This window comes from Dermacentor albipictus, chromosome 2 (assembly GCF_038994185.2).
Source record: "Dermacentor albipictus isolate Rhodes 1998 colony chromosome 2, USDA_Dalb.pri_finalv2, whole genome shotgun sequence".
Classification (NCBI taxonomy): Eukaryota; Metazoa; Arthropoda; class Arachnida; order Ixodida; family Ixodidae; genus Dermacentor; species Dermacentor albipictus.
The window spans coordinates 87,321,077-87,333,187 of record NC_091822.1 but is presented as its reverse complement, the minus strand read 5'-3'; the positions used below and the strand labels follow the sequence as shown (position 1 = coordinate 87,333,187).

At 47.7% G+C, this 12,111-nt stretch overlaps 1 protein-coding gene across 1 annotated transcript in view; it reads left to right on the top strand.

Moving 5' to 3' along the window:
- Positions 1 to 6,900: 6,900 nt before the first annotated feature.
- Positions 6,901 to 12,111, top strand: part of LOC139055738 (uncharacterized) — a 95,675-nt gene continuing 90,464 nt past the window's right edge. The window contains exons 1-2 of the mRNA XM_070533270.1: positions 6,901 to 7,000; positions 9,372 to 9,515. Coding sequence (XP_070389371.1) covers positions 6,901 to 7,000; positions 9,372 to 9,515 — 244 coding nt within the window. The remainder of the gene's footprint in view (positions 7,001 to 9,371; positions 9,516 to 12,111) is intronic.

Here is a 12,111-nt window from a genome sequence, read left to right as displayed (position 1 = left end):
TATATTGTCGTCCAAAATGTAGGGAAAACACACGTGCGCCACAGCTTATACTCTAAATGTACGCACCATTGTGGTGCTAAGCACTTCTGAGCTAGGTATTGGGATATCCCTGTAATGCCAGGCTCAAAGCGTCGTGAAGAACATAAGAGGAAGGAAAAAACGTCTAAATTTACGTTGGTTCGAACAATAAATATTGCTGCTCTTAAGTGGGCAGTTATCTCTGTTGAATAAAGAAAAAAGAATTTGCGTTATTGGCATGCTCTGCGAGTTCTCAAAGCTTAGGATATGATATACAAGTATAAAATACCTTTGTCGGTGCTCGAAATGAAGTCTAACAGCGCAACGCAACACGTGATAACAGACGCCGACCAAGTTATTGAAACTTAAAAAGAACACAAACGACGTTTCGGCTCCTGTACGGGGAGCCTTCTTCCCCATCATTGCGAAGGAGCCCACAAGATTGTGAACTCTTGTTTACAATCCACCTAAGCAAACAACCTCGTCCTCGTCATCTTCTCGCATCTCAATAAGGAAAGAACGAAAGAAAACGCTTTGGAAAGTTACTGCGTTAGAAAGGTCGTTTTAACAGGTCAGAATACAGGTATAGCGCACATAATAACAAAATAATTATTTATTTCTTTACATTGTGCTTCAGAAATCCAAAGCACAGATTGAACTATGAACAACGCACTCCTTCTTCGTCTTCACCCGTCCACTCATCCCAGTCATCGTTCCTTCCATATCGCGTGTATGAAGGGTCAGCAAAGCAGATTAAGGAAAGCGCACCACACACGGAATTTTATCGTTCTCAGAAATCTTCACTGCGTTACATGTCATTTTATGCCCGCAAATTTGTCTTGTCCTTCCAATCCAGACGTTCGCATCATTATTAAATTTTAGGAGCTGGCTAATATATGTGGTGATCGATTAGTGATGCAGCGCACAGAAAGAAGCCACGGAGAGTCAAAATCAACGCCATACGAAATAAACTGTGCCATTCGTAACATCTAGAAATTGCTCAGTAGCACATGTGGGACGTAATGGGAGACCCCCGTTTAATTTTGATCAGCCGCGGCACTTTATAGGACTCAAGGGACTATATCTGAATTTTCTGACACGAGCAGGAAGGCCCTGGGTATCTCCATGGGTAAATATCAAAGTGAACTAAATTAAGCACTTTGCATTCTCTCTGCACTGTGAGTGAAGCGTGCACTGATGTATTAGGTGCGCAACGACGGAGGTAACATATGAGCGGGTCGCATGCACTAAAATCGGTGGTGGCTCAATATACATGATGTTTAGGAATGAACCATAACGAGCGCACACAACATAGCCAATGAGCAGGACGAGCAAGAGAATAAAACACAAACGAGGCACCAAAAGAGATACCACTTATGCTTTCACGTTTCTCTCGCTCACCTGCTGAGCTTATATGCCTAGCATGTGGCATGCAAGATCAGGAGCTTGGCCCTTCGTAATCGCAGTGGTCGGGACTAAAGATAATACCAAACAGAAACAGGCACCTGTTTCTTTTCTCTTTTTTTTTTGCAGGTAGCAGATGTACAAAGAAAGACGGTGAAGAATTCGCTGAATACTATTCCCTACATTTGCAGGAAATGGACAACAAACAACGCTGCACTTTGCATATGCACAAAACAGCGGGCCTGCACCAGTGGCATGTGCACACTCACTACATAAACCGCTGCTGTTCTCACATCACCTGCTCAACACACCTACACTTGTCGCTTCCTATGCGCTTTGTTTACCGATAGGACGCCTCTCGCTGCGTCCATTGGGATTCTGCTTCAGTATCGGAAATGAAAGTGAAATGGTCGTGGTAAAACGGCTGAACTCTGCTAACAATTTTGTAGACAATATTTTCTTGGGGCTAGTAAAAAAAGAAGTGCTCTTATGAAAATAATTGTGCAGTACGAGGAAGAACCATAAGTACATTTTATTTGGATAGCAATTCTATGGACAATCCAGGTGCATCCCTGCCGTCACCTTAAACGCGAGGTTCCATATAAATTCCAAGCGCAATAAAAATCGTCGCCGCGCGCCATATGTTGCATGTGGGTGTGAAAGCGTGCGATTGTGCGGCGGCGAGAGCCAGTGGCGTAGCTAGGTCATGTGGCACCCGGGGCCCATAGGTATTCTGTCACCACTCCCCCCCGGGTGTAGCCGGCGGAAAGAGGGCTGTCTTCAGACGTATATGACACCCCCCCCCCGTCACTGGCCCCTGCACCCGGGGCCCCCGGCCCCCCGGCCCCCTCTGTTGCTACGCCACTAGCGAGAGCGGCTGAATCTCCCGCGTGCGAGCGAAGGAGGCGGGCCGGAAGCGCGCCCTCTCTTGTCGCGCGCGAGGCACGGGGCTGAGACGAGAGAGGGGTTCTTTGGCGCCTGCTGCTTACGGCGTGGACGCGCGGGCGCCGTATCTTGAAATCGATCTGCGATGATTGCAGAGTGCGCGTAGTGCCGGCAGCTTCATATGCCCGGTGCTTTCGACGCTGCGTGCGCTTTGCGCTCAGCGATGTATACGAAGGTCAATTGGATTACTGGTGCTGCCGCGATTCCTCATTGCAGCATTTCGACAGCGAGTTTCCGCGCTTATCAAGCGAGATGTGTTCGTGTTTACGTGTACGCACGTGACAGCTTGCTTGTTAATTTAGTTAAAACATGTTGGCAAGCAAGTTGGTTTGAATCCATGACAGAATTTGTAAGCGCAACTGAACGTTGACGCAGAAAGAGACTTTATACACGCAGGGACAGCGCCGCCCCTGTGTCTCTGTTTCCTTCTACGTCCTGGTTCTGTCGCGCTTCCAGCATTATAGTATTGTTAATTTAGTTAGTACACGAATATTTACAAGTTTATATGGTCGATAACACTACTATCCTCACTTCGCATAGCTATATCTACCGATTTGCTATCGCAACCGTTTCGTGGCCTTTCGGGCGAAACTGCGACTTCTTCTATTAAAGGGATACTAAAGGTTAATATTAAGTCAACGTGGACTGATGAAATACCATCCCAGAAACCTCGAAACGCTTGTTTCATGCGAAGAAGAGACTTATTTTAAGAGAAAATGAGTTCTGAATCGTCCGCATACCTCTAGCGCAGTTCAAATCGCCCGCCCTCCGATCGAGGAGTGGCGATGTCATGGCCTCATAGTGACGTTGCACCATCGGTGAGTAAAACCGTGCGCGTAGACGGCGCTACGGCTTTTCTGCGCAAAAGGCAAACGCGCGGCCAGAAACAGAGCCAATACACAGTGTGGCCAGGTTTGGCTATATATTGCCAAATTGGGCTACAGAAAAAGATTTTTGGCGTCGACTTGGGCAAGTTGGCTATGTGGCTATATTTGGGCTGCTGAAAATCTGCGACTTGGCTTCGTTTGGGATTTAAGTGCCGCCCTAATCCACAATGGAGAGGTGGCTCTCACCTAGTAGAAACAAATCCCGAAGGCTATGTTCTAGCTGGCTAAGCCGGCAGCGCAGTTTTGTGTGTGTGCGTGCGCGAAATGCATCTCCCCCCCTGCCCTCTCTGCGCCGTGGTTTGAGCCGGTGGCTTTTATCTTTTATGCACTTAAAGCCGGCCTCAGCAACACCGGCGCTTCGGTGGCAGTAGGGTCCTCGATGTCAGTGCGGCCTCCCAGGGAGAAGCGGGGCATCGAGGCACCTTAGGTAATTAGTGTCATTCATCAGGCGGGCGAGAAAGCAAATCCGCTTCTTTCCTACTCCTACTCGCAACTCCGTTCCCCTCGCCCTCCCTCGCAACTCCTTCACCCTCGAATATCTCCTCACGCGGAGACAGTCGGAAATGGTAGTGGAATTTTGGCGTAACATTGAAAAAAAAAACACAATATAAACGCCGCAGGTGAGCGTCTTTTTCCAAACCTGTCGAAATCGGTTTTCGCACACATTTGCACTTGCTTCTGCCGAACGCTGCTGTAGAGCGGGTTGCTAGCCTGGTCTCCGGGAATAAAACCGATACATAAATGAACTTCCCACGCGAACATTAGAAATGATGTTGCATGCATGGATGCTGCGAAAAAATCGAGCTAGATGACCGCTTCCTGGCCAGATTTAACACTGCCGTGATGTACGATGAATGAAAAGAATACAAGTCCAGAAAAGCGAAACTGTAGCCTCAACCGTGGTTCGAAAGTAAGCAACGGGAGCGCATGGAACTGTCCTAGGCTACCCTAGGCGCATGATGCTCAACATTATTTTGTGCTTACGACAGCTAAAAAACAGAGTTCGTAGTTAATATTACTGTATATGACTAAAAATAATAATTGAGTGCTATCTGTCACATAATAAAAGCACTGTGATACAATTGACAGAAAGTTTATTGGTTAAATTTGTGCTTACTACGGGGCTCTAGCGGGGCATTGCGCGCTCACGATGACAGCCCTGCGGAGTGGAGGTACTATAGTTGTTTTCTTGGTAGCGCCCTGGTAGATTTTTTTTCGCCTTCTGCAGCGATTCGCTGGAACTTGAGAGTTTCCGGGGCCAACCAGAAAGTGTTCAGTGTGCAAGCATCATGCATAGCTGTTATTGATGTCAAGGGTCCACCGTCACGGCGTCACTGATGTTTTGTTACGACTGGTTGTGCAAGAAAAGATTGCGGTAGTCGAATGCGAAAATGTATTTGCACATAAAACTGCAAATAAAAATGGATATATTTGGCTCCAATTTTTTTTCTCTTTTTTGTGTTTGTCTACATTTGGGCTACAATTTCTCTAGCTTTGGGCTACACTGCCTCGTCCGACCTGGCATCACTGCCAATACAGAGCCGGCAGCAGCGCGAAAGCGGAACTATGGTGGCTGGCGGAAGGGAAAGCGCGCGACGATAAGCTGGTTCTTTATATTATGACGCCAACTTTGACGCTTGTTGCAATGGACGACCCAGACAACGGCACATTGGCTCCCGATGCTAGGCTCGACTTCAGCGATTTAAGCACTGATGAACGTGACCTGCTGCTGAGGGCTCGCGCTGCCGGCGTCGTTGCGTACTACTGTGCGTATACGACGGCAACAGTATGGCATGGCTGTACATATTCGAACATTTGTAGCTTTTTCTTCGTGAAAACCAAATGTCGCGCTAACCGCCCCGGGCGTCTTCGACCTGCAGTTGTTCTTGCGCTTCGGATAATGCAGGCAAGGCCGACAGAACAGCGCTACGGGAAAGCATTGCTTTGAAAGGCCCTCCACACGACTTCATTAAGTAGGCGTTGAACTCGTAATCCTCTGATCGAAAGTGCAGCGAGCACACTATGCTATTTTTCGGCTCTTTGCCAACGCGCTGTGGCAGAGGTGCGGCACTTAACCACATCGAACGGAGAGGTTCACTCGCTGGCACACAGTGATAAGTAACGTTGGATTCGCCGCTGCAACTGCCCTTGGCCATGTTCCGCGGACCATTCGCGCATCCCACGACATCACATGGACGTGGCATTCTCGCTGCTTATTCCAAATGCAAGTTTCCCGAGCCAGCAGAACCAGCGCAGCACGAAGCTTTAACGAAACAACTGAAACTTCAAAGCGCGCGCAGCGCATAGTCGGGCGAAAACGAAACCTTTCGACCACCCATACTACTGAATGGTAACGTCAAAATGTTATTTTTTCTTAGAATCGAACAGAAGTAGACAAGTAGCATTTTCTTCGGTCTTATAACCTAATGAATTGATTTTTTAATACGACTAGTTGAATACTAGCGGCATAAATTGTGATAAGGAGTGCCTTCGTCATAGGGCTGAGTACCGGAATGTCGCTGGGGGGGGTCTCAAATCGTGTCATGCATTTACCTCAATTTCTCGGTTACTAAAGCTCTGTTCGCGATTATATTAACGCCTTAGATGTTCTAGAGCATTGCTTTATCACTTTAGCTTGACTTCATAGTAACCTTTAGTGTCCCTTTAACGGCGCGTCAAGTACGGCTTTTCTGTGTGCGTCCGTGCCCGCGTGCGTGTGTGCGTGCGTGCGCGCGCGCGTGTGTGTGTGTGTGTGTGTGTGTGTGTGTGTGTGTGTGTGTGTGTGTGTGTGTGTGTGTGTGTGTGTGTGTGTGTGTGTGTGTGTGTGTGTGTCTGTGTGTGTCTGTACGACCTGTGTGCGCACGTAGCCTTTTTGTCGCACACGTCGGCAGAGCACCGGATGTTTTGGCTGCCGGTGGTGAAGATAAGAGTGTAATGGCCTAGACCGCTACGAAACAGGTCGTACAGCTGGGTGGGAGGTGCAACGGCCAAGCTACGCGGCAAACATCTACACACCCTGCGATTCAGTGGATGGTTAACAGGCAGTGATGTGCTCTCCAGAGTCTCTTACTGTGTCATATGGAATTTCCCTGTCCGTCTCACGCCACTTTCCCGCACTTTATGAAAGAAACAGGGTAATATTGCTAAGTGTTTAGAATTACGAGCTTCTTTGACTACGCAACAAGGCCCGCGCCCTGTACATTCGCCTGTGTCAACGAGCGGGTACCGCAATCAATAGAGGATTGGAGCATAGGCGCTGGCTTGATAGTATGTATTATTGAAAATATTCTATGTCGCATTGGAGTTCACCGATTCTCTCGAACCGAGACGCTTTAGGGCTGACTAGCGTCTTGTAACTTTGCTGGATTTTGCTGGATTTTCCCCAGAGTACGTATCGTTGACGGAATACCAGGGCAGCAGTCTCAGCTCTCAGAAGAGAAGTCCGCCTACGCTCATTGTTACAGCATCGCCTGCATTGATCTTCCTCTTTACTATTGCAAGTCGGTGGCACTTTTCCGCAACGGCGCCTGCTCTTAGACGTTCCGAAATTCCCACGACGATGGCGACTCCTCCCCAGGACAGCTGCTGGAGTATACCACTGGTGGTTATGTGTGCGACGTTCTTCCTCTTTATGACACACTCCAGCATGGGCTATTTGTACGTGCTCTTCATGGAAAAATTTTGCATCAGTCGGGAGATGGCTTCCTGGCCAGAAAGCATCATCATGCTCACACAGAACCTTGGCGGTAAGGAATAAAATCATGTATTCTGCTGTTCCTTGCTAATAAACCAATTTGTTCCTGATATAAACGCCGCCAGAGCTACCTCGAGTTTGCACTCAAATTAACGACAGTGTATGGAAAAGACTTGTGACAGGTGTTAATCAAAAAATTAAATTATGGGGTTTTACGTGCTAAAATCACGATATTATTATGAGGCACAGTGTAGTAGAGGACTCAGGGTCAATTTTGGCCACATGGGGTTCTTTAACATGCACCTAAATCCAGTTACACTGGTGTTTTTGCCTTCAACCGGCGTAGAAATGCGGCCGCCGTGGCCGGAATTTCATCCTGCGACCTCACGCTTAGCAGCGCAACACCAAAGCAATTAAGCAACTACGGCGGATGTGCCTGGTGTTGTACATTGCATATGTGCGAAGTGAAAGGTAATTGTTGAACAGCGTTTGACGCTATATGTAATTTAAATGCAAGCACCTAGGGGGGGGGGGGGGGCATTCAATACCTTTAGTTTAAGGTACGGGAACGTAATGGTAAAGAAGACAATAGAACACAGGGCGCCGTCTCGTCCCTCGTGCTAAACATATCCAAGCCAAGGCAATCAATTAGCCACCATCTTGTTGTTTCTCTGCCGACGCGTGTCGTCAGGCGTACGGGCAACGGAATAGCCAAACGAACCACTTTCAATCGAAACGATCAGACATCAGCACTGGAGGAAGCATCGTCGCCATCGCCTGTCTCGCGGCTAGTTCGCCCGTTCAGCTGCGCTCCCGTTCCTGGCGGTGCGTTTCTGACTGCTGCTCGACGACCTGAATCAACCTCGTCCCGATATATTTAGGTATACACGAGGTCGCTCAACGCCGCTATGACCTCGTCCGTCCCTGCTATTACTCAGAACAATTGTTAGAGGTGTGGGGTACGCCCACCAGTCATGTAACTTCGTCGCAGTAGTTTGCCCTCAGTGTTTATGATTGCTCGAAAACCCGCCTCCACTCCCACCAACCTCGTCGCCTTCCGTGCCCTCACGTCAGCCGGGCGTCGCCATTTTCGCGAAACAAAACCTAATCTTATCTTCTAGGAAAGAATGAGAATCCGCAACAAATGGTATAATGCTATCAATCTGAACAACGACATTTTTTATGAGTGATGTTTGAAGCGCGAAGAGTCATGAGCGAAGTTTCATCAGCGAAATGGCGGCCAGTGACTGCCTCTGTGCATCCTCACCTGTCCCTTAAGTATTCCTCAGGCAGGCCTCTTTGCCCATATGGAAACGTTTTTGCTCTTCTCAGCGTCAGAGTACAGCTGTTTTGCGTTTCTATACGTGAGAATCCCCACTCAGCCTACTCGGCGAGATACACGACAGCAGTGAAAGACGCTAATGAGTTAGAGAGCTGGCAAAAAAAGAAAACCTTCCCAATAATAAAACGGATGACTCATGCTTACAGTCAAAATTGGACCCAGGGTCCTCGACATGGTGGTCGAGCACGCGGGCGCGTATCTGGGTACGAGCAAGGTGAGGAAAACTACTTGTACGGAAGGCAGTCGCCGTCACGTGGGCGCTCTGCCAAACGTTTCACTCCGCGCTCGCTGGAGGTAACTTGTGCACTCCGTTATTATGCATAAGCCTCGCCCAACGCATCGCATCAGGTTTTCCTTTACGTCTTTAAAACACGGTAATGAAATGCTGACTTTACAATAGCTCCAATTCACGGAATATGAGGGGAAGGCTGCGCATGTGGGGTGTGATCTCGTACGCGTTCCAAAATCGAACGGAAGCGGTCCATTCTTTACGTCACGAAATAGGCAGCCTGTTCCGTAGCGTTTATCCTATAGCAGACGGCACGGATTGATTGACAGCAGATATCACATCACAATTGATGTCATGGCGTTCGTCACGATTCAAATTGACCAATCGTGTGCGGCTCGTTGGCACAAACCGCCTCCGTTCTATTTTGGAACGCGTACAAGATCGCACCGGTGGTTTCGGAAGCTGCTGGTATCCTGGTACCAGTGGATGACACGCAGATGTGCCCAAATTCAAAAAACGCTTCGTTCGTAAGTGCTCCTCACCATTGGTCGGCCATCTATGCTAATAATGTGTGCCCTACCACGATCGCCTCCTACGAATACTTCTAGCCAAAAATATTTTCTTACACACTTGCCCGATTTTTTTTTTCTTTCACTCTTGGTGGTTGAATTCGGAAATGTTTCTCATATTGCCTGGGTTATTGTACTCAAGTTTGGTCAGCCAGGGTACACGGTGACTCTAAAAGTGAGCCAATTAGATTAGCTCTGGCAGTGCCTTATGCGGTCATCAGCGGGTGTAAACCAATGCGATCAAGGCTCTTTTTTTCTCATACCGCTGTGGTCCTCACCTCAGGATTCGTGGTCACTGTGCTCTACAGCAGGCTTTCCATCTTCTACGTGGCGCTCACGTCATCTTCTCTCTGCTGCGCTGGCCTCCTTGGCGCCGCATTCGCACCAGACATTAAATGGATGATTGCGATGCTCGGCGCAATCTACGGTGAGTACGATATACAATTGGTCCCCCACTTTGCTGTCTTATATGTTACAGAAAACCACAAAGTAGGAGGCGAAATCTGTATTATTCTTAGTGCTGCATTGTCGGCTTTTGTGTTTGCGTCTTTTTACATTACTCTAGTATGTACAGGCCTAATATGAAGGCGTGACAGAGGGATCAATGCAGAAAGCTGGGCTAGTTGGTGTGCGATCATTAATCAAAAGACTAGCGCATAAAACAGGGACAGAGACAGAGAAGATGACAGGACAAGCGCTAAACTGTTTCTGTCTAAACTCTGTCTGTGTCCCTGTTTTATGCACTAGTCTTTTGATTAAAGAGATAGAGGGAGTATTGGACAACCCTGAAGCGTCAAATAAAAAAAATGAATTTTTGACTATTAAGTGACGAAACCACGATATGGTTATCGCGTTCCGACGAAGGTAGGACCGTCACGGTGACGCCGTGACGAAGATGGCATGCCACGTCGGTATGACACCGTCTGTGTGGCAACGATGCACTCTTCACGATGGCATGACAACGGGGGCATAAACACGATTTAATTCCGACAACACTTTGCGATGCAATACCGTAAAAAATTGCTTCAATGGAAAGACAAAGGCGGTATGACAATGAGAGCATGACGACAATAGGATGACGCTTATGACAAAATGATGATTGTGTACCCAGTACAGCATTACTCCGATCGCATGAGAGCAATGACATCACGACGAGTATATGGAGATGTCTGTGTGACGACACTGACGTGAAAACCATAGCTTGACGATGACCAGAATACGACCGATGACAAAGGTGGAACGACGATGATGAAATGGCCACGACGGCATCACGGCGATGACATCACAACAAATGCCTAACGGTTACTGCATGGCAATGATGTAATGATGGCGATTGCATGAAAGCGGTTGCATGATCACGATTGAATGACGACAGCATGATTTCGATGGAATGACGAATGAGGAATGGCGTTGATTGAACGACGAAGGTGGTTTGAGGACCACAGCATGAGGGCAACGGGATGACGCTTTTGAAATGATAACTATAGTGTAGCGGGGACAGCGGGACGATGAGAGCGTGAGTACAATGTTATGACTAAATGTGCATGGTGAAGCTAAAATAACGACGATTCAACGGCCATCAGGGTTTTATCCCCACGATCCTATACCTAGTTCGCCAAGCTTGTAGGCAACTTAGGTCACATGGCCGGCATTGGAGGTCCAATAAATAGACTCAACGTGCCTGGCGTAGGCAAATAATGCTGATCGCATGTAAAAATCAGGGCTCCGCATTCATAGCGCAAGAAAACATATAATAATGCGGTCTGCGTTTGCGTTCTTGTGTTGACTTGCACCGTGTTGCGGGCTACTAGAATAACGAACTATCATTATACGCTATTTTCAGAATGTCTCTGAAATGATGTGTCTTATCGAGATATATAATGGCTTGGTGCTGCCAGCTCTCCTAGTGTGACATCCTGTGCTATCTGCTCTCCTCGCCATTGCCACACTTTCTACGCCGAGAGCTGTACATGCAGATTTCAGCGTTGCGTAAGGTATTGCACAGCTACAGCATAACGTTAGAATAACGATGAGGCAGAAAGGTGCTAGTCAAAGAAGTGTAATGCAGAGATATCCTTTAGTCAGAAATCCACGTACTAACGGGAAAAGTCGCTAGTGCAGAACAGATCGCTGCGATGAAAACAAGGAAGGCTGAAGCACAGACAGATGGTTGATCTGTAATGATTGCGGACTAGAAGGTCCGCAACGGCAGCGGACCTTCTAGTCATAATGCAGAATGCAGCTGCACAATGCAGTTGACGGAGCATGAGAAGTGAATAGGATAAGCGAAGCATTGGAATTTGAATACAAGTCAGGCAGACAGCTGCATTGTATACATATTGCTGCATACAAAACGCAATCACCAAGCGTTCGCAAAGAGGTGTTGTTTTAAAGCAAATACTTCTTTGCGGCTTCCTCCAATTTGTGGGTGTAGGCTGCTGGTCTCTTTCACAATTGGCCGCGGCACCCGATATACGGCTAACCGACGCCATATAGAGTGGAAAATCAGGCAGCTCGGGGTGGTAGGTGAACTATATAGGGCAACGCGGAAGCGAGCTCTTGCAACAAGCATGGTATCCTAGTCATTCCGTGTCGACCTCATTTTATCGCATTCATTCCGTTGTTGCCGTTTTTCCACTGCCATAGCATCATCATTGTTTCACCATCTTCTCTCCTTTATCATCATTGCGTTGTCACTTCGTCGTCATCACGCTATCGTTGTCACGCCGACATCTTCCTTTCCTCGTAGTCACATTGCCAGCTTTCTGCTCGAACAAAAATGATACGCCACCAACTGGTGCAATCAGTTACGTCATGCAGTCATCATCATTCTATCATCATTCTTCTGCCGTCACCATGCCGCCATTATCATGCAGTCGTTGTCGATTCGTCGTCGTCATTTCATAGTCATCATACCGTCGTCGTCCTACCATCGTTGTTACACAGTCGTCATGCCTTCGGGACTAATTACATAAACTTTCTTTCTTGAATTTAAACATCGATGTATTAAAATGGCTAGAAAC